The sequence below is a fragment of the Microtus pennsylvanicus genome, chromosome 6 (assembly GCF_037038515.1).
Source record: "Microtus pennsylvanicus isolate mMicPen1 chromosome 6, mMicPen1.hap1, whole genome shotgun sequence".
NCBI classification, from domain to species: domain Eukaryota; kingdom Metazoa; phylum Chordata; class Mammalia; order Rodentia; family Cricetidae; genus Microtus; species Microtus pennsylvanicus.
In genome coordinates, this window is record NC_134584.1 from 46608803 (window position 1) to 46631133 (window position 22331).

General features: G+C 36.4%; 1 protein-coding gene across 1 annotated transcript; it reads left to right on the forward strand.

The window, feature by feature from the left end:
- The first annotated feature begins 112 nt into the window (after window positions 1-112).
- On the forward strand, window positions 113-20907 carry Ppwd1 (peptidylprolyl isomerase domain and WD repeat containing 1). The gene is made up of 11 exons (XM_075976136.1): window positions 113-329; window positions 3762-3864; window positions 6016-6116; window positions 6263-6383; window positions 8282-8729; window positions 11528-11718; window positions 14381-14570; window positions 17490-17671; window positions 19264-19345; window positions 20067-20249; window positions 20748-20907. The coding sequence occupies exons 1-11, from the start codon at window positions 134-136 to the stop codon at window positions 20889-20891; spliced, it is 1941 nt and encodes a 646-aa protein (XP_075832251.1). The 5' UTR covers window positions 113-133; the 3' UTR covers window positions 20892-20907.
- Window positions 20908-22331: the final 1424 nt, after the last annotated feature.

Genomic DNA, 22331 nt, shown 5'->3' on the forward strand with positions numbered 1-22331 from the left:
CTGCTTGCTGATTGGGTCAGCGCTGGTCCACACCAGCCAATCAGGAACGTCCTTGGCCGCTGACGTACAGGCTGCGCCGCCGCTACTGCGGCCGAGCTCGGCCGTCGCGTCTCTTCTGACGCAGCACACAACAATGGCGGCCGAGAGTGGCAGCGATGCTCAGCTGAGAAGAAGGCGGCGCCGGGACCCAGACGATCGGGAAAAGACGGAACTCGGCGACCGAGAACTGGCCTTGGCGGTGGCGGCGAGCGAAGAAAATGAGGACGAGAGTGAAGAGCGTTGGGTTGGGCCTTTACCGGTGGAGGCGACCCTGGCCAAGAAGAGGAAAGGTAGCTGCGGAGAGCCCGCCCGAGAAGGAGCTGGAAGGCTGCCTGGCGGTGTGGGAGGGTCGCTTTTCAGCACGCACGGGAGTGGGACAGTGGGTCCGTGGCTTTGAACGGACGGGCTTTACCTCGTTTCCTCCCCAAATGGGGATTTGGTCTTGGTACAGCGTAATTTTCAAACTCTGAAAACCCTGACTCGTTGGCATAGATGCTACGACTGATGCTGGTCTGTTTGTTTGTGTTGGGTGCTTTGATGGACCTCGTAGCTGTCACGTAAAGTTGGAACTCCTAATTTGGATTAGCACCTGTGGAAGGAGCACTGGTTCTTAGAATCATAAATTTTAAATTCTCCACCCTGACCCGTCTACGAATGAGGTTTCAAACCTAGCGGAAGTTGCTTAACTTTGCTGGATTTGAAGTCATATTCGAGACAAAACAGAAGTGTTTCAGCATAACAAGGTTTTTTTTAAGGCTGGAAAGGGGATAAATTAAATTTTACTGTTTTAAACCCTTTTCTAAGAACTTTTAGGAATGTGTCGCTCGGTGGCGGGGTGTGTGTGTGGTAAGAGCTTCTTTAATCATACTTTTTAACAGATAGCCTTCTAGGCTTTAGGTGTGTGGGGGTTGGGGGTATAACTCCTTTCACCATGCTAGCTTTTTAACCGGAAGCCTTCTAGGTTTTAGGTGTAGTGGTTGCTGAATATTGTCATCTGTCTTCCTGTTAAGTGTTTTCCACAGCAGCCTTTGCCTTCGTGGCACGTACTACTTTATGTAGTTATGTATTTATTCCTGGGACTTTCTGAACACTACTAGACTAAGCATGTAAGGACATGGATCGTGCACTTTTTCCGCCAACCCTTGGTACAGTGCTTTGTATAAAAATTTGATAAATATTTTATAACATTTATGCTGTTCTTTCACTTAAATATTACTACATGTACTACTTAAATGGAGGAAATAGGGATGACCAGGAAGGAAGAAAGAAATTAAGAACTGAAATATTGCCAGAGGAAGCAAGTGTTTTATAAACAATACAGGTTTGACAGGAAAAAATCTTTACCCTTTGATGTGGGAGTGTCATATATCAATCTGTTGATTTCATTGGTTAAGCAATAAAGAAACTGCTTGGCCCTAATAGGCTATAACATAGTTGGGAGGAGTAAACAGAACAGAATGCTGGGAGGAAGAGGAAGTGAGCTCAGACGCCATGCTCTCGGCTCCCAGGCGGGCACACAAGATGAAGCTCCGACCCAGGATGGACGTAGGCTAGAATCTTCCTGGTAAGACCGGTGCTCACTAAGACCGGTGCTCAGAGATTATTAGAGATGAGTTGATCGGGATATCAGAATTAGCCAGTAAGGGCTAGAGCTAAAGGGCCAAGCAGTGTTTAAATGAATATAATTTGTGTGTTGTTATTTCGGGGCATAAGCTAAGCAGGCTGCAGGGGTGCTGGGGACGCTACCCCGCAGCTCCCTATTACTATAACCCTTAGCCAATGCTTTTTTGAAAAAACAAAAAAAAACCCTCTGAAACTACAAACAAAAGATTTGTTACAAAAATAATGTGAAACATTATCTAAAATGTTTAACAATTTTTAACTTGTAGAAATGGAGCTAAGATTGTACTTTGCATGTATGTTTTCACAGTAATATACAGTTGTATGATACTTAATTAGATTAAGCTATTTCTAAAATCTATTCCTTTTTATTATTTCATGTGTATGAATGTTTGCCTGCATGGATGTACACACCATGTGGATATCTGGTGCCCAAGGAGTCCAGAAGAGGGCATCAGATATCCTGAAACTGGAGTTACAGATAGAAGAGCAGCCAGTACTCTTAACTGCTGAGCCTTCTGTCTGACCCCAAATTAAGCTATATTTAAATTTTTATTTATTATTATTATTATTTATTATGTGTTGGTGGGGTCAGAGAGGTGGGAACACAAATACCACAGCACAAGAGTGGAGAGCAGAGGACAACTTTGTGGAGTTGGTTCTTTGCTTTTACCTCTGTGTGGGTTCCAAGGACTGTACTCAGGTCACCAGACTTGAGCAAGGACTTTTACTCTCGGGACCGTCTTGCCCATCTTAAACTATTTCTTAAGGAAAATAATTTCTTTGTTTTCTTTATGTCCAAGTTCCCTTGAACATGCATTAATGAATAATAAAAGATATCTAGAACAGATAGGATAAAATTTATTACAGAAAACTCCAACTAAAAGTGGAAGACTACTTTTATATTTTAAAAAAGTGCCAAAATAAGCAAGCCAGGATTGGTGTGGAAGCTCCACAAGATCGTAGGCACCCTTTGCCCGAACATAACAAGTGTATGGCCTTCATTTTCATCGTCCTCAGTCCTTAGAATTACAGCATTAATAATCTAGCTCCAAGCTAGGGAAGAAAAGGAAACTTTTTAAGAATATTTTCTCATCATCACAAAACACTTGCTCCTTTTCCCATTATGTAGTTCATACGGTCACTACAGAAGACTGTGAGAAAGGCCATTTAATCAAATGTTAGTAGGCACCCATAAAAATGAGGATTCCGTTACTCACAAAATTAATGGAAAATAAATTGATAGACATAATTTTGAGTGTGCTATATAACAGTACAAGAAGCTAACAGTTTTTCATGTTTAATTTACCAACTTTATATAGGCATGGTTGATCATCTTCTTTAGAAACAATACCTTTTTAAAAATAGATTGTACTAGTAAAATTGGTCCTGGCTCATAATAAAATTGATTTTTTTTGGTGTTTCTCAATTTTCCATTTTTTCAGGTGTTGTACTTCTAGAAAAATGCCTGAGAAGCACTCAACTAGATGTGTTAGGATTTCCTCAGCTCTAAACATCTAAGCATTTCATTTTGTTTTCATTTTTCAGTTCATTTTCAATGATGTAGTAGAGAATTTTTGCCTTAAAAATAAATATACATCTTAAAACTAGCCATTTGCTTATTAGTTAAAATAACAATAACTGAGATCTATATGGTTACGGATATTTTCCTAAAGCTTTAGGTCTTTAAACATTCCTATTAAGCCAGACCCGTTAAAACCATTGAAACAGGAGGTGGAGGTATAGCTCAGTCATTAGATGCACTTGCTGCTCTTCCAGACTGAGTTTGATTCCCAGCACCCACATCAAACAGCTTATAAACCACTTGTAATTTTAGTTCAGATGGATCCGGTCCCCTCGTATGGTCTCATTGGGCACATGTACACACAGGGCATGCAACCGGTACAGACAGAATCTTTGGAACAGCATATAATCCCTGAGAACCTGTCGTAGACACTAGTGCAGCTGACATAACAAATATTGTATGTATTTTTTATCCCATTTGTTGATTGAAAGAAAATTTAGAAGAGAATACAAAATTTAGAAAATTCTAAGTAGTTGTGTTAATTTCATTAATTAAATATAATTTCCCCCTCCCCCAGTTCTAGAGTTTGAAAGAGTCTATCTTGATAATCTCCCCAGTGCATCCATGTATGAGCGCAGTTACATGCACAGAGATGTTATCACGCATGTGGTATGCACCAAGTAAGTGTATCATCCTTTTATGTTATGTGTATGAGTGTTTGCGTATGTCTGCGTCACTTGTGTGCCTGGTACCTACAGAAGCTAAAAGAGTGTGTCTGACCTCTATGAACTGGAGTTACAGTAAACTTTGTAAACTGCCATGTGGGTGCTGGGAGGTGAATCCAGCAGCCAGTACTCTGTCTTACTGAGCTATCTCTCCGTAGCTCATATTATACATTCTCAGAAAAAAAAAATCTAAAGCTTAATTATGAGTGGATTTACAGAAGTAATTTGGGAATTTTATAGATTTAATTCTGCAAGTTCTGTAGTAATTTAACAAAGCCCTGCATGTTTTCTTATATAAAATGAATAAACCAGTATTAGTAGAGCTTTTCTAAAGAAGATAGTATATTCAGATAAGAGTAATAATATAATATTAATAATTTGGCTTCTTTGGTGTTTATAGAGAAGCTGATGGTAAATCAGACCTCCTAAAATTTTCATAGGACCTTCAAAATGGATGAATAGGGAGACTCAACGAGTAATAATAGTAGAAATAATGTCCCTCTTGTGTTTAACTCATTCTATGTCTACATACTGTTGGGATGTATTTCATTAATTACCTGATTTAAGAACAGTTTTAAAAGTCATAAAATCTTCATTTTATAAGTGAGAGAACTGTGGAGTGCAAAGGTTAAATGGCAGAAGCAGCTAAAGAGAAAATAAAACAAATTCCAAATTTCTATTCCTTATTTGGATTTTGAACCTATATGCAAGAGTAATACTAAGTTCATAGTTTTAAAAGGAACATCTTGACTATACTCAGATGAATGCTTTCAAATAGGTCAAAAGTAGGTAGAGTCTTGTGTAGAAATTTGGATCAGCTGTGATTGGGACTTGGATGATATTGGCAGTGGTCAAAACTAGATGAACAGTCCAAAAAAAAAAAAACGAGAACAGTCCACTGTTGATTTCTTAAAACAGATTGCATTCCTTCATATTATAAGACTAGGATAATTCTGACCAAATTCGATTTTTATCCCAAAGCTGTAGAGTTTAACAAAAAGGGTTTTTTTTTTGTTTTTGCCAAGTGTGTGTGTGTTTTTGTGTGACAGAGAGAGAGAGAGAGAGAGAATCTGAAGTCATTCACCATGGATGCAGTGTAATGTGAATAAATTAGCTGTCTAAGTAGTATGTGTAAAATACTAAATGTATATACACTGTGCTCCTCAAATGGATTCCATTTTTATATCTGTATGGTGGGGAAAAAATGTCTGTTCAAAATATTTTTGATTCTTAACCAAAATGCCTTGAATAAGATGAAAAAATTATGTTGGAATTTTTCTATATGTGAAAGTAGTTTGGGTCTTTATAATCTTCTGAAAACTATAAACTCTTCTCTTTAAAAGACTGCCTTTAGGGTAATATAATAGTAAAAAAGTCTAGTGATTCCAAGAGAAATTTGTTTGTATGATTTTGTTTTGAGACAGGGTCTCCCTTGTACGTTGTGCAAGCTGGCTTTGCACCACCACCACCATGGCCTAGGCAGCCTTTCTGCCTCAGCCTCCTGAGTGGCTAGGGTTACAGGTTCACACCACCAAGCCAAGCTATTATGTTAAATCCTCATTCAGTTGTGCACCAGGACTAACTCTAAATCCGACCCACCCTCCCTTTCTCCCTCCCTCCCTCCCTCCCTCCCTCCCTCCCTCCCTCCCTCCCTCCCTGCCTCCCTCTCTCCCTCCCTCCCTCCCTCCAGCCTTCCCTCCTCTCCTTTCTTCCTTCCATTTATTAATTTATGTTAAATCCTCAGTTAACTATGAACTCACTTCTTAGGATGACTATTAGTTGCTATTATTCCTGAAGTGGTCTGTGTAAAGGAGAGTTTAAAAACAGAGCAGCAAACCCTAAACTGACATGGTGGGATGCAGCTATAAACCCAACACTAAGAGGCAGAGGCAGGCAGAAGGATCACAAATTCAAGATTAGTATGAACTACACATAGTATGAAGTTAGTTTGTTCCACGTAGTAAGAACTTGTCTTTTTTTTAAAAAAAAAAAAAAAAGCAAAAAAAGTCTATTATTGAAGTAGTTAATTACTGCTTGTGAATGTTTGCTTTGAAATTTCTCAGAGATCTGTTTTAGAAATTAACTTTAAAACTTTTATATATACAGGACAGATTTTATTATCACTGCCAGTCATGATGGACATGTTAAGTTTTGGAAAAAAATAGAAGAAGGAATAGAATTTGTTAAACATTTTCGCAGTCATCTTGGTAAGAGTTTCTCTTTTTTTTGTAGCTCCTGTTTAAACTGTACTAATTAAAATTTCCTTTAAAATATTATGATATTTTTATTTGGGTCATGTACATTTATTTTGTTTATATTTATTACAATGTTTTAATTTTATTTTTTAAAATAGGAATAATTGAGAGTATTGCAGTTAGCTCTGAGGGAGCATTGTTCTGTTCTGTGGGTGATGATAAAGCAATGAAGGTATTTGATGTAGTGAACTTTGACATGATCAATATGCTGAAGCTTGGGTAAGTTTTCTATAAAGTATATATTTTATATATGTGTGTGTATATATATTTAACTTAGTTAAAAATAATTGTAAACAAAGCACTATATCATAGATTATTCTTGAACAGAATATATTATCTCACTATTTGGGATTTTTGGAGACTTCTACTCTGGTACTTCTTATTAACACGGATTTTCAAACAATGTCACAAAGGGTCACCATATCCAGCAAGTACCACTTAGTAAATTGATGAAGACTCATCGTGTCTAACTAGATGGTTAGAATAACTTCCTTGCTATATTATACTTACTTTGAAGATATAAACTTGTGTTTTTATATGGTTCATAGATGGTTATAATTTGCTGGTGGTTTAAACTTCAGAGTGTACCAATACTGATGTGTAAACTATGTGATTGGATAGCACTGTATTGAGACTGGTGCTTCATGTTTAGCATGACTTTTTAAAAAGATAACATGCTGAAAAAACATACACCTAAATGTCAGCTTAAAAATCATACCATTATCACAGTGTTTGGTAACTTGCTTTGTTTGAACGACATAACAAAAGACCTTAAGTAAAGTAACTTAAAAAACAAGCTCCCTACCTCCCACCCTCCACCTCCCACCCCCCAACCCCACACAGCTCTAGAGTGTTGGAAACCCAAGGTTCATTGCCATAAAGCAATGAAGGTATTTGATGTAGTGAACTTTGAGGGCTCTCTTCCTGGCTTCTTACTGTTTCCTCACTCAGTTAAAGAAGATAGGAGGTGGGGCAGGATACTTCAGTTTCCTCCGAGAAGGCCATGGACCTTTCAGATGAAGATCCCACCCTTATGATCTCATTTAAATGTAATTGACTCCAAAGACCATCCAAAAAGTTCTACCATGGATTGTATTACGTCTATAATTCAAATCTAAATTTTGGAGTTTCTTTTGAAATCAGATTTTATGAACCACAAAAGAAAACCAGTGTTACTTTATTTGGTTAGATTTCTTTTTTTTCTTTTTGTTACAAATGCCATTACCTAATTTGATCTTCTCTTTTATTCCCCAGTTTGCTTCCCCAGACATTTGCTATTTTAAAAAATAACAAATATTTGAACATTAGCTCTTTGAGAATACTCAAAGAGTCTATTTCAAGAACTGATAAAAACTCTAAATAAAGAATTCAAAAAAGGTTTTTACCCTCAACACCATGATGGTTGATGTAACAGTGTAACTTTTAAAGTGACTACTTTGCAGCACATGTTAAAATTTGGGATGTAGATTAAATGCATCAAATTCTTTTGTACATTGTTCATTATATAACATGTCCAATGCTTACATACAGTTTTAATATCACGATAGGACATTAGTTTCTTTTGAAGAATATCAGAACCAAAATATTTTTATTGTAAATGTTTCAAGAATGCATTTGTAAATGTTTCAAGAATGCATAATATAAGCCCATTGGGAAAAAAAGTTACACATAAACTGTTTTACAGATATCCAGTGCCCGAGAACACCTTAAGGCTCAGATATGACTGTTTTCCCTAAGTTCCCAACAGAAATAAATACGTAATTCTCTTCTTGTGGATGGTATCATCATACATTATTAACGTTACACTGATGACATTAAAGAGAAAATTAAGGACAGGTATAGTTAAAGGTAGGGCACTTAACATGCAGAAGGCCCTGGATTAGATTCCTAGCACTGTAAGAAAAACAGGAAAAACCAAAAAAAAAGAAAAGAAAAACAGTAAAAAAGAAACTGAGTAGCTATTCTGAGTAGTTCCTGCTTATGTTCTACACTTACGCAAAGAATCCCAAACTGCCTAAGTGGTTGGCAAGGACATTTTGATTTTAGTAACGGGCTAGGGAGGAGTGCTTATTGTATTGACCTTTCTTTCTCTCCTCCTCAATTTTTAACTGCTTTAGCTATTTTCCTGGACAATGTGAATGGATATATTGCCCAGGAGATGCCATATCTTCAGTTGCTGCTTCTGAGAAGAGTACAGGAAAAATTTTCATTTATGATGGTCGAGGAGATAATCAGCCACTTCATATTTTTGACAAACTTCATGTATCGCCTCTTACTCAAATAAGACTAAACCCAGTTTATAAAGCAGTAGTATCTTCAGACAAATCTGGAATGATCGAGTACTGGACTGGACCTCCTCATGAATACAAATTCCCTAAAAATGTGAACTGGGAGTATAAAACTGACACAGATTTATATGAATTTGCCAAGTGTAAGGCTTATCCAACCAGCATATGCTTTTCACCTGATGGAAAGAAAATAGCAACCATTGGATCAGATAGAAAAGTTAGAATTTTTAGGTTTTTAACCGGAAAACTCATGAGAGTCTTTGATGAATCATTAAGTGTAAGTGCCATTGAATCAGATTTTACTTTTCTAATAAATTTTATGTGTTTGCTATTTCATAAAGATATTTTTCTGTCTAGACATGTGATGATTATTTTCTCTTTTGTTTGTACTCTTGGGTTGATGCTCTTCCTACATTATGTGGTATTTCTTCGTTGCTGTCCTTAACATTTGTTGAGGTGACAGCACTGATATGGCCAAAGGGAGTGACAAGATGAGTAAGGCTGTGACGAAAGTTGAGATTCAGGATGAGAAGTTGACAGAAGAAAGATGCCAAACACAAAACAAGTATAAGTATATGAATAGAAAGTAGTAGTAATAGCTGAAATCCCACATTCCACAGGGGTTTTTGGGTTTTTTCTGTAGTTGGAGAAAGAGCTGCCTGGAGTGAGTGAAAACTTTAGTGACTTAGAGCTATTGAGCTTGCGATGGTGGCGCACGCCTTTAATCCCAGCACTGGGGAGGCAGAGACAGGTGGAGCTCTGTGAGTTCGAGACCAGCCTGGTCTACAGAGCTAGTTCCAGGACAGGCTCCGAAACCACAGAGAAACCCTGTCTCGAAAAACCAAAAAAAACAAAAAAAACCTATTGAGCTTGTCCTAGGTTAGCAGAATTGAAGGCATAGTTTTATCTTAGTGTTTGTTAACTGAGAAATATAGGGTCACTGCATGTGTCAGTACAGTAGTGTGTCTCAGAGGCCATGCTTTGAATACCAGGAGAGTATAAAAAGATTCCGCAGAGCTGTTTACCAAATTGGATAAGTATTTATAAAATGCATGTATATGGATAGATGGCTAGCTGTAGAACTTATTTCTTGAAAGATGAATCTTCAGCAAAAATAATCATGAATCTCCCAGTACTAAAACTTAATCCAGCATTCTAGGCACTTTAGAACACACAAATAAGCGGTAACCAAAGACAAGAAAGCTGTTGTGTAAGATCTTGCATTCATGCCTCAAACGTTAACATACCTCTTGTTTTCATAGTTTTGTATATTTTTCTTCCTTTGTCAAGAAAAAATTGAGGGCTGGAGAGATGGCTCAGAGGTTAAGAGCATTGCCTGCTCTTCCAAAGGTCCTGAGTTCAATTCCTAGCAACCACATGGTGGCTCACAACCATCTGTAATGAGGTCTAGTGCCCTCTTCTGGCCTTCAGGCATACACACAGACAGAACATTGTATACATAATAAATAAATTAATTAATTAAAAAAAAGTTGAGAAGATTTTAGTTAAAATAAACATGAAACAAATATATAAATAAATGTGAGTTTAGTTTATTATCATCCATACTAAAAAGTTAGCTTTGAATTCTGCTGTTTTATGTCCTATATGTCTGAAATGATAAATAACAAAATCTTACCTTCTATAAGGCTTATGGAGTATTAATACTCAGTATTCATGTTAAAACCAGTATCTTGAAAATTGTGGATTAAATATCAAAAGAAACCAAATTTCCAAACCATAAAAGGTACCTATAAATACCATTTTTTCCAAAACATTTATCGAATACTAATCTTAACTGCTCTTATCACAATAACTTAAACAGTTTCTGATGTCATAATCGATATAGCAAGACAGTAAGAGTCACTCAACAGGGACTGGAGAGATTGCTTGGTGGTCAAGAGTGCTTTGCTGTTCTTGCACAAGACCCATGTCAGACAGCTCACAACTACCTGTGAGCTCTAGCTCCAGATCTTACATTGTCTTCTGGCCCCTGCAGGCGCCCACATGCACATGTACATTCACAAAGACCACATTCACAGAAATAAAAGACTTTTTTTTAAAAGATATTCAACAAAACTTAGTATTTGCCATATGTTCTCTTCATAATTCTTATACAGGATTCACTGGCTATGTGCAGCTGCATTGCTTGACATAAATAGCTACTTTTCATGTGACTCACTGACTTTGTTACAGGGGACTGAGGGGATTGGGATTCACATGTCATCTATGCTTGCCTGGAACTTCTTATGTAGCCCTGGCAATTCTGCCTCATCTTCCCAAATGCTGGGACAACAAGTTTAGACTAACAGGTCCAGCTACCATGTGACTTGACTCCTTAATGTATCTAGACCAAATAGATACACCAAACTTCAATACAAATTAGATTCCAAAGCACTAATATAAAATTTTTCTCAGTTTTACAAACTGTTATAGAAATGTCAATATTTTGTTTTATTAGTTGAATAAAATAACTTCCACCTGCTTTTTATTTTGTATAATGTACCTACTAAAATTTTAAGTGACTTACACGACTTGCATTATATGCCATTGAAAATGCTACTCTGAGGCTTCTTAAAGGCAGGTTTATTTCTGTGAAGAAAGCATTAGTTATATAAATCAACTGGTTTAGTGTATTTGTTTCTTAAGTTAGAAAATCAAATACTATTATAGTATTGGGATCAAACCCAGGACCTTAAGCACTTAGTCTACAAGTAAGCTTCATACCTTTGAAATACATATTTGTTATTTCTATGTTGTTTTGTTTGAGACTTGATCCCATACTGTGGGCTTGGCTGGCCTAGAGTTCACAGTGTTCCTGCCTCAGCCTTCAGACTGCTGGGATTCCAGCTGAGAACAACCATATTGGCCTTGAACTACTATTTGTGACTAAACTTGCCAATGTCTTCTTTAATTTCCTGCTTAGAGGGTTTAGAATGCTTCTTAAATTACATGAATATACAAAATCTCAATGATTCTCAATGTGTTTTTTATTCAGTGCTCACTGTTTTAATTTATGTATGTATGTCCAGTATATATGTATGTAGTTATTTTGTTAATGCATAGCTTATTTCCTAGATGTTTACTGAACTGCAGCAGATGAGGCAACAGCTACCAGACATGGAATTTGGCCGACGAATGGCTGTAGAACGTGAGTTGGAAAAGGTGGATGCTGTAAGATTAATTAATATTGTTTTTGATGAAACCGGACACTTCGTGCTATATGGAACAATGCTGGGCATTAAAGTTATAAATGTAGAAACAAATCGGTAAGCTTTAACATGATTTATATATATATTTTAATGCAGTTATAGGGAACCATTTCCTCCAACAGGGAAACAATGAGAGTTTTGTTTGTTCCAGAGAAAGTGGAAAGGTCCCAAATGCCTAAACTTAACCAAATGTTTTGACTGGATTTTTCTATGGTCTCTCAGTTGTTTATAATCTTATGTAAAAAGTTTCCACTCATATTTGTAAAAGAAATAGAAAAAAGATATGCATAGTTTCAGGGTTTTGGGTTTTTTGTTTTTTGGGCGTTTTGGGGGATGATTTTTTTGGGCTTTTATTTTTTTCTCTTTTTAACAAGTTTCAGTCTGTGTTTTGCTTATTGATTTAAATCAACCAGACTTGTATTAAATGTTACCAAATACTTTAACCACAGAATTCAGCATCACATGCTAGACATAAAGACAGAGCTAAAATGCATAAAACCACAGTAACTCTTTTGTGCAAATAGCACATTTGGTGTTAGTAAAGAATATCTACAATCAGATACTATGACTGAATATAAAGAAAAGAACTTTGAAAATATTTTGATAAAATTCTTGTGCTATACATTCCTATGTATAAATAGATTTATCTTGTAGATCTTGGTAATATAAAATCATTAAAAACTTGTAAAAGGTTTTAATAACAGGAATAAGTTAAAACCCCATTGGTATCTGGGGTTGGACCAGGATACCCTGTGGATTCCAAACTCTAAGGATACTCAGTCAAGTAGCCAGTCCCTCATTTAATATCCATATGCTCTTATATTTTAACTATATATAGATAACTCATAATTCCTGGTATAAATGTTATGTAAATACATATTGTACTATATTGTTATAGAATAATGACAAGGGAAAAACAGTATACATGTTCAATATAAACAATTTAAAATATTTTTAGTCTTAAGTTTGGATCTAAGATACAGAGCCTATGAGTACAGGGGAATTAATGAGTGGTTTGTCTTTGCTTTATTTGTGTGAGAGAGAAAGAGTGTGTGTGTGTGTGTGTGTGTGTGTGTGTGTGTGTGTGTGTGTGTGTGTTTATGCACACCAGAGGTCAATGTTAACTGTTTTTATTACTTTCCACTTTATTTTGAGACAGTGTCTCTTGCTGTACCTGAAATTTACCTATTGGGCTAGACTGGCTAGCCAGTGAGCTCCTAAGATCTTTCTGCTTCTGCCTCTGCCTTTTCCCTCCCCCAAGCAGGGTTATGGATTTTTGCTTCATGGCTGTGGCTACTAGGGATCTAAACTCAGGTCCTTGTACCCACTAAGCCAGTTTCCCAGCCCTCAGGTGTGTTTTCTCTTTATTAAAATGTTTAAAGCAGTTGTTGGCTCACAACAAAATTAAGAAGGTATTGTTTTCCCATGTATTCTCTACCCTCGTACAGCTCCTGTCAAAGCAGTACATTTGTCAGGTGATAAACATATGTTGATACATCATTATCACCTAATACTTACCCATTGTTTACATTAATGTTGCTGTTAGTACTGTACATTCTGTTTGGACAAATGTAAAGGACCAAGTGCCCATCACTATATTATCAGTCAGCATGTTTTCACTTCCTTAAAATCCTGTTTCACCTATCCATTACTCTAACTTCTGGAATGACTACTAACTACTACAAGTAACCTTTCTTTTTTCAAGACAGGGTCTTAAACTGTTGCTCTGTATGGGAATTGAATAGCCAGAGATGGCCTTGTGGTGTGGGAGGTCCTTCTGTCTATGTGTTGCTTTTATTGGTTAATGAATAAAGAAAGTGGCTTGGCCTGATAGGGTAGAAAGAGCTAGGCAGGGAAGACTAAACTGAATGCTGGGAGAAAGGAGGCGGGGTCAGAGAGGAGCCATGTATCCCCAGCAGAAAGGGACATCAGAACTTTAAGCCTACCAAGAAGCCACAGCCACATGGTGATACATGGATAGTTGATCTAAGTTTATTTTTTTACATGTATTTATTTATTGTTGGGGAGAGGGCACATACCATTGTTCATATTCGAAACTCAAGAACCCAGTTTCCTCATTCCTCCATGCGGATCTTGGGGATGGAACTCAAGTTGTCAAGCTCCATATCAAGTGCCATTATAACAGTGAACCTAATCTCTGATCCAGGATAGTTGATTTCTAATTTTCATATGTCAAGCTGTTATGACTGAAATTCTGTTTTTTTCTGCATGTTTGCATAGTGTATATGTATTTGTACAGGTGTGTCTGCACATGTATACAGGTGGAAGTCAGAGGTTAATGTCAAGTAAATCACTGAAGGAAGCCAGAGCTTACCAATTTGCCTAGTTTAGCTAGTCATTTTGTCCTGTGGATCCTATCAAAAGCACTGGGACTATGGTTGGTCTACCTGGCTTTGTTTTTTGGGTTTTTTTTTTTTTGGGTTTTTTTCTAGACAGGGTTTCCCTGTGGCTTTGGAGCCTGTCCTGGAACTAGCTCTGTAGACCAGGCTGGTCTCGAACTCACAGAGATCTGCCTGCCTCTGCCTCCCGAGTGCTGGGATTAAAGGCGTGCGCCACCATCGCCCGGCTCTACCTGGTTTTTATATAGGTACTGAAGTTCCAATTCCAGTCCTCAGGCATGCAAATCAATTTATACACTAAGCTGTCTTCTCAGCCTAATTCTGACAATTGTATTATATTAAATATTTTATTTTTCCAGGTGTGTGCGGATCTTAGGCAAGCAAGAAAATATTAGAGTGATGCAACTGGCTTTGTTTCAGGGAATAGCAAAAAAGCACCGAGCTGCAACAACTATAGAAATGAAAGCTTCTGAAAACCCCGTTCTTCAGAATGTTCAAGCTGACCCAACAATAGTCTGTACATCTTTCAAAAAGAATCGATTTTATATGGTATGTGATAGTCTAAGTGATGGCAATTACATTCGTGTTTTTTCAGCCTTGCTGGGAGTTTTTCTTGAAACATGTTGGCAAATTTTCCAAACACCTAAAACATCAACCTACAACAATACTGTAGAATTTTAAACTAAGAATTGATATTTAAGTATTTCTGTATTCTTTCCCATTATGTTTAAAATTTTTCCCATCTTGCTTCTATCACTCTTTGTGCTAAGGCAATAGGAAACTAATAATTATGTTCATAATTGTGTTTACGACAGTTTTTACTGTGGGTTTTTAATATTTTTTTGTTTTTCAACTTTTCACTTGAACATAATATATTTCCCAGAACGCACACAATTTCTTTCTCTAAATGTATTTCCTTGACTTTTTGTTCACTGTAACAGTGCTATATTGAAGCGATATATTCTGAAGAATCTTCTCCTCCCATGGAGAACTAAAGTGCCTCTTGTTGGGGTTGTTCCTCAATGATTATTTCTTACCTAGCACTGGAAGAGGAATACTGAGAATGGGCTAAAATCAATCTTTGAAGCTATTTATGAATAGTAATATTACCCTGACAAAGACCTCTACTCTGACACATTGTATCCTTTACAACTGCAAACAGCTTCCTAAGGTCTAAGTAAGATTCCTTCATTGTCTATAACTGACTTTTATCTCTTTTGTGGCTTTAGCCTTCTTCCTTTTTATTTACTACACTGACAAGATCAAATTTATTCTATTATTTTTTAACTTTTTATTTATTATTTCTTCCACTCACATATTTTCTTCCAACTTCTACTTCAGGGCTGAGCTTGAAATCTGTTCACATCAGTACTGAGTTATATGCACCTGCTAATGGTCTGCCTGTGCTTCTCTCGTCATATGCAATGTGCTTTGGGTGTATAAATTAATAATCTGTAATCTCAGGGAAGAGGTGTATCTTTGACACTGCTCTCTTCCTCCAGATGACTTAAAATATAAATATGGAGTGCTGTAGCTTCACATTCATCCACTGATGTCTATACAAATTGTAAACATTTGTGATGGGTTCAAGTTAACACAGTTGATAAATGTAAGAAATAGCAATTTCCCTACCTACCCCAACCAAGCTTTTAACCTAACATACGTAAATTCTTTAGTGTGAGAATTTTTTCTTACACCCTCTGACTCATAGCTAAAAACTCATTAATTTATACTAAATAAAAATAGCTGATCGTGTTTTTATCTATAAAGTTAAAATTATCAGAGACAAATTCTTGACATATAATAAACTCCAATCATTTGCTGTGGCAGTTCATGTATTTAATCCCAGAACTCAGGAGACAGAGGCAGGTGGATGTTTGTATGTAAATGCATAAATATATAGGTTGCTCAGTCCTTTTAGTGTTACTTGCACATATATGATTTCAGAGCTAATTGATATTGGATAAGCAATTAAAGGATTCATCCCTGGGGGAAACTATTTCTCTTGCTCTCAATATTCCTTAGATGCCTGCAGTTCTTTAAGGTGGGGACCATAGACTTTACCATTCTATGTTAGCATGTCTAACTTATTTAGGTCTTGTTTAGGTACCCATACTCTCAAGGGATCATGAGTGACATTTCCCTATCATTTCTGGGAAACACAGTCTTATAGATTTCTTAGTCCTCTGGGTCTTAAAATCTTTGTGCTCTCTGCCCCCCCTCTTCCATGATGTTCCCGGAGCCTTACAGGAGTTGTGTTATAGATGTATGCAAGGTGTTATGAATAATTGCTCAAATCTAATACTAGAAAATTTTGTTACTCTAAAATTAGAAAATCCCCTTATTCATTACCCTAAAAGCCTGCCTATCTTCAACCTTGGCAACCGTTCAAATCTTTGGTTTCTGTAGGCTCCCCTGTACTGGAAGTTACACATTGAAAGCAGCCATGGAGGATGTGGTTGGAACTGGACACTACATAATCAGTTGCTATCTGCATTTTGACTAGTTGTGTGTTCTGTAATGGTTTCCATCTGTTGCAAAGAGAAGATTCTTTGATAAAGAATGACAGCTACACTTATTTGTAGATATAAGGATAGGTATTTAGAGTGCAATTAGAAATTACGCTGATTTAGTGAAGAGGTGGTATATGGTTCTCCTGTAAGATCCATGACCTCCTATCCCAAAAGTTGTGTTTCTAGTACCAGAATTAGACAGTTGTTGGTTACCTCCAAGATATGAGTGCCACTATTATACCCCTGGGGTATTGTAGATCCTAAGTGTCATAGCTGGGTAGGACTATTGTTACTTCCCTGCTTCAGATTCTATGAAAGCTCATCCTTAGGGTAGAGGCTTTCAGGTCAGACCCAGCTCAGATCCTCAGTCCTGTGTCCAACATGCATGAAGCCTTCACCAGTAGGAACCTATCTTCAACCTTTGGGAGGCAACCATCAGCTATGGCAGTAGCATATATTGTTTTGATGGTTTCTTGAACTCAAATGACCAAGAACTCAAAAGGGAGTTCCTCACATCTGATACTGGATTTTTTTTTGTTAGTTTTATGTTTATTAAGGGTAGCATTGTCTACCCAAATGGCGTAACTTCTTTTAACCTCTCTATGTATATACATATACATGTATGTATTATATATAATTTTTAGGTGAATAAAAAAATTGTCCCTTATTGCCTCCTCACACATCCTAATTGTTATTTTCTCCCTCACCTTTGGTATTGACCTCTTTTCCTCTCCCCAGGATAAAGCTCCCTTCCCTGTTTTTCACCTTTCCTCCTTTATATAACCAATATCCTACCATTCTCTCTAGCCCATAGCTAGACATAGTTTGACGGTCCTAGTTTCTGAGGTTAATCCAGGTCTATTGTAAATTCTTACTTTCCTTTAAAAGTAAATTTTATTTATAAATTTTTACCAGATATGTTTTTAATTCAACCATTCACATTTTCTTTATTGAGTTTACCAAAAGAGAACCAGAAGATACAAAAAGTGCAGATTCTGACCGAGATGTTTTTAATGAGAAGCCTTCTAAAGAAGAAGTCATGGCAGCTACTCAAGCTGAAGGACCAAAACGAGTTTCAGATAGTGCCATTGTCCACACAAGCATGGGAGACATTCACATCAAACTTTTTCCTCTTGAGTACGTACACAAATGCCAATGTCAATGTGTGTATTTGGACTGCAACTTAAAATTGTTACTTTGATTTTGAGTAAGTTTGGATAAAACATCTACTCCTTAGTTTTCTGATATAAGTTCTTCTATCGATTTTAATGTAGTCCTATTATGAGAACAAAATACACTGACTATGAAAGTGCTGCCAGTGATAGGACAGTACCCTAACACGCATAAACTTCTTGTTCAGTCTCCAGTACCATACAAAAAGTAAGCTGGAGGTAAACTGTAAAGATGCACAAATGTTACCAGTGATTGCACATCCAAATAGGTCCTAGGGGCTTTTGTATAGACAACTCTCCTCCCAAAGCAAATCCTTTAGGTAAAGGTAGTAATTTTTGTCTTCTGGAATTTGTTAGTCACCTATTACAATTTTAAAAGTGAATTCTAATGAAAATCATAAGGACTTTAAATTCTTTTTACAGTTGAAAAATATCCTGAATACTTAAAATACTTATAAAATAGATTGTTAATACCTTGATCTAAAAGAGATATATTTTATAATGTTTTCATTCAAAAGTATTTATTTTGGATATAACAACTTGCTACCAAGCAAAGAACTAGACAGTTACAGATTCTTACACAGTCCTTTTTCAACCACTTGGTGCATGTGCCTCTTTGAATCTGCTGCATGAGTACTTGAGGCCAAGATTCTCCTGATTCCTGCTTCTATTCTCAGCTCTCAGAGGTATTTTGAAAAATAATTTTATGAGATTAGAAACAACTAAAAAAAATCATACTCCTTTTTTTGTATTGTTTTTCGAAGCAGTGCTTCTTTATTTGTGTAGCCCTGGCTGTCCGGGAACTAGCTTTGTAGGCCAGATTGATCTCAAGCTCACAGAGATCCACCTGCCTCTGCCTCCTGAGTGCTGTGATTAAAGGCGTGCATCACTACTGCCTAGCTAAAAATTTCATATTCTTATTGATTGTCACTTAAAGTTGAATAAATTCAGAAGATGCTATTTCTTTGAATAAGTCTAGAAATCACTGAACTATAATACTGTTTTTAGAAGAAAATTACTTTCCCCCAAAATAAACATAACCATGCATGCGTGCATGTATCGTGTGTGTGTGTGTGTGTGTGTGTGTGTGTGTGTGTGTGAGAGAGAGAGAGAGAGAGAGAGAGAGAGAGAGAGAGAGAGAGAGAGAGAGAGAGAGAGAGAATGAATAGTCCTGGCTCTACTGGTCACTTTGTAGACCAGGCTGGCCTCAAACTCACTAAGATCCACCTGTTTCTGCCTTCTGAGTATTGGAATTAAAAGCATGTGCCACCACCCCCCCCCCAACTTTATGTATGTAATTTAAGGTGCTGCTGTCTTTGGGTTTTTAAACTGCTAAATAGCTCTAAAGTACCACTATCTTCAAATACTAATTAGTAAGCATGTAATGAAAGAAGAACACTACTGCTTACCTGCCCTTCCCACTGTCATTTCTCAATGAGATCACATTATGACAAAGACTGCCCTTCTGGCATGTTTAGAACTTGAGAACATTAGAAAATGGCTATTCAAACATTATCTTAAAATACTCTGAATAATTTTATATTTTTTATACAATAGGTGTCCCAAGACAGTGGAAAACTTTTGTGTTCACAGCAGAAATGGTTATTACAATGGGCACACATTTCACCGTATCATTAAGGTAAGTTATACAAATTTGGTGTGATTTAAAGAAAAGTATGCTCCTGTATAACAAGAGTTTAAGTCTCTCAAATCCTCTTGAACACATACACTTTACTACAAGGTAAGACAGCACTGGGTGGTCATGAATGTTTAGTCAAGGAAAAGGCATGACTCCCTTTTTAGAAACAATACTCCAGTACTTTGTCAGCAGCTAAAGAAAGGGTAAAAGAATGCACCAAGGGATGTATATTAGTCTGGTGGCTAGATAAGGCAGAGGTCTGGGAATTACAAGAGCTGTAATGAGATGCATCTCTAAGACTCTGAAGAGGAGTGAGCTTGGTCCCAGAATTAATTAATTAATTAAGTAAGTAATTAATTAATTAATTTTGTGCAGCATTCTAGGAAAGCCAGTGAGCTTAAGGAAAGAGGAACAGATGACGATTATATAAGACACAAGACACTATGTAAATCCTAAAACATTCTGTGGACTATCAAGAAAAATAATGCAATATAAGACATTTGCATTTTTATTTCAGTCATTGAATAAGTGACTCAGCAATGAAATCTAACATCCAAACTTAGTATGGGGTTAATGTAACCATGATATAATTCGAGGAAGTTGACAGTTTTACTGAATACAAAGCACTCTTAACAGAGAGATACAAAACTGCACACACACACACACACACAGATTACATATAAAAAAGTCAAGGTATTAATTTTATATTTTCTGTTAACAGGGCTTCATGATTCAGACAGGAGATCCAACAGGTACTGGTATGGGAGGAGAAAGCATATGGGGAGGAGAGTTTGAAGATGAATTTCACTCAACATTACGACATGACAGACCGTACACACTAAGCATGGCCAATGCTGGATCAAATACTAATGGATCCCAGTTTTTTATAACAGTAGTACCGACGGTGAGTATTTTATCTATAAATGATAAGTTCATGGTTAATAATCTGAGAATATGAATATAGTAGGGAATCTGCATTATTCTGTTCTCTGTACTATTAAATCTTTCCAGTTAGAAAATAGAAAATTATTTAGACATGAAAATTTAAACAATATAATAATGAGTTTAGAAAACACTATTTTTGTCTAGTAGGAAATACAATTTCTATGTTAAGGATACTAGAGTTTCAGTCTCTGTTCTGCCACCACTAATTTTATGTACCCTAAAGCAAATTGTTTCACCTTTCTTGGCCAATTTCCTCATCCTTTGAATTTTTATTACTTCCATGTAAACTAAGGATAACTTTTAAAAGCTGAATACTCATTATTAAGAAAGCATTAAACTTCATTTTAAATATATAATAAAATTAAGTAAAATTTAAATTTTGCTTAATTATCATAAATTTGATTTAATAAATTTGTTAAATTTACCAAATTTTTCTGGTTTTGTTTTTCCAATACAGCCCTGGCTTGATAATAAGCACACTGTGTTTGGACGAGTGACTAAAGGAATGGAGGTTGTGCAGAGGATTTCCAATGTTAAAGTCAATCCAAAAACAGATAAGCCTTATGAGGATGTCAGCATCATCAATATCACTGTCAAATAAAAGGGACGTAACACGAGACTGTTTCACATTTGGAAATTTAATACTTGATGAATATGAAGATCGTGTTTTAAAAGATAAAACTGTATTTTTGTATTTTTAGTTAAAGGTCATTTTTTAAAACTGCCTTTGGTTTTTCTTGGACTAGTTCTGATCTTAAGGGTGACAACTAAATTCAGGAAAATAACATTTCTTATAGGCAAGTACTCTTCTGATTCAATTCAGTATTAAATAATGGGTTGTTATATATTTCCTCAATTTCAAAAACACGCTCTTATAGGTTTAGTGATCCTTAAAGAAAAAGATCAAAAGACATTATATTTATTCCTTATAAAATATCCTTTAAATTGAAGTATAAAATAAATGACTACTTGAATTTTTATTTTTAATGAATGTTCACTGTTTTCATTTGCTTTTCCTAATGTAGCTAAGTAATTTTTTTTCTAATGAGTTAGATTTTAATTCAGTAACCATCAAGAATAAAAGTAAAATTTAGTATCCTACAATAGAATCTATTAATAGGTGTGGTGGGATGTGTCTGTCATCCCACCTAGCACATGTGATATGAAGGTAAAGGCCAGCCTAGACTACATAATGCCTGGAAACAAATTCTAACAGTACAATGAGTCTAAAGTCTTTATTGATAATATTCTTCAACTCCCTTTAACTGCTAACAACAGATTCTGTCTTCTAGACAGCCTCTTCAGAAACTTAAAAAAGGGACATCTCAGTAGAGCTGCTTCAGGAGCCCTGTTCCTGCCACTGATCAATAGCATCATTTCATTTGGTATGAAAATGCAACCTGCAAGATGAAAAAGTATGTCTAATTGTGCCTTCAAACTGTGAAGCAAGGTGGTGGTGGTGGTGCAGGCCTCTAATAATCTCAGCACTTAGGAGGCAGTGGCAGGCAATCTCTGTGAGTTCCAGGCCAACCTGGTCTAACGGAGGGAGTTACAGGACAGCCAGTGCTTCACAGAGAAATTCTGCCTCAACCACCCCTACCCCTTCCAAAAAAGTGAAACAAAAAGATAAATTTTGGTCAGGCAGTGGTGGCGCACACCTTTGATCCCAGTGCTCAGGAGGCAGAGGCAGGCACATCTCTGAGTTATACGCCAGCATAGTCTACAGATGAGTTCCAGGACAGAGGATACCCAGATACACTGTCTTGTAACCCTCCTTCCCCAAAAAGAATTTTAAAAAGAATTTGAGCTTACTCCATTAAGGATTTTGTTACATTTACTTACAAGTATTACACTCATCCTCAAAGTAGAATTTTGGTAATACTGCTATCAAGTGGTAATAATGCCTCATTCCTCAAACATTCAAGTATTTTGCTTTAATTAAAGAATCATAATATGCAACCAATGAATTGGCTTCATATCATTTTATTTGAAATAGGGTCTCATGTATCTCAGTCTAGTCTCAAAGTTTCTATGTAGCTAG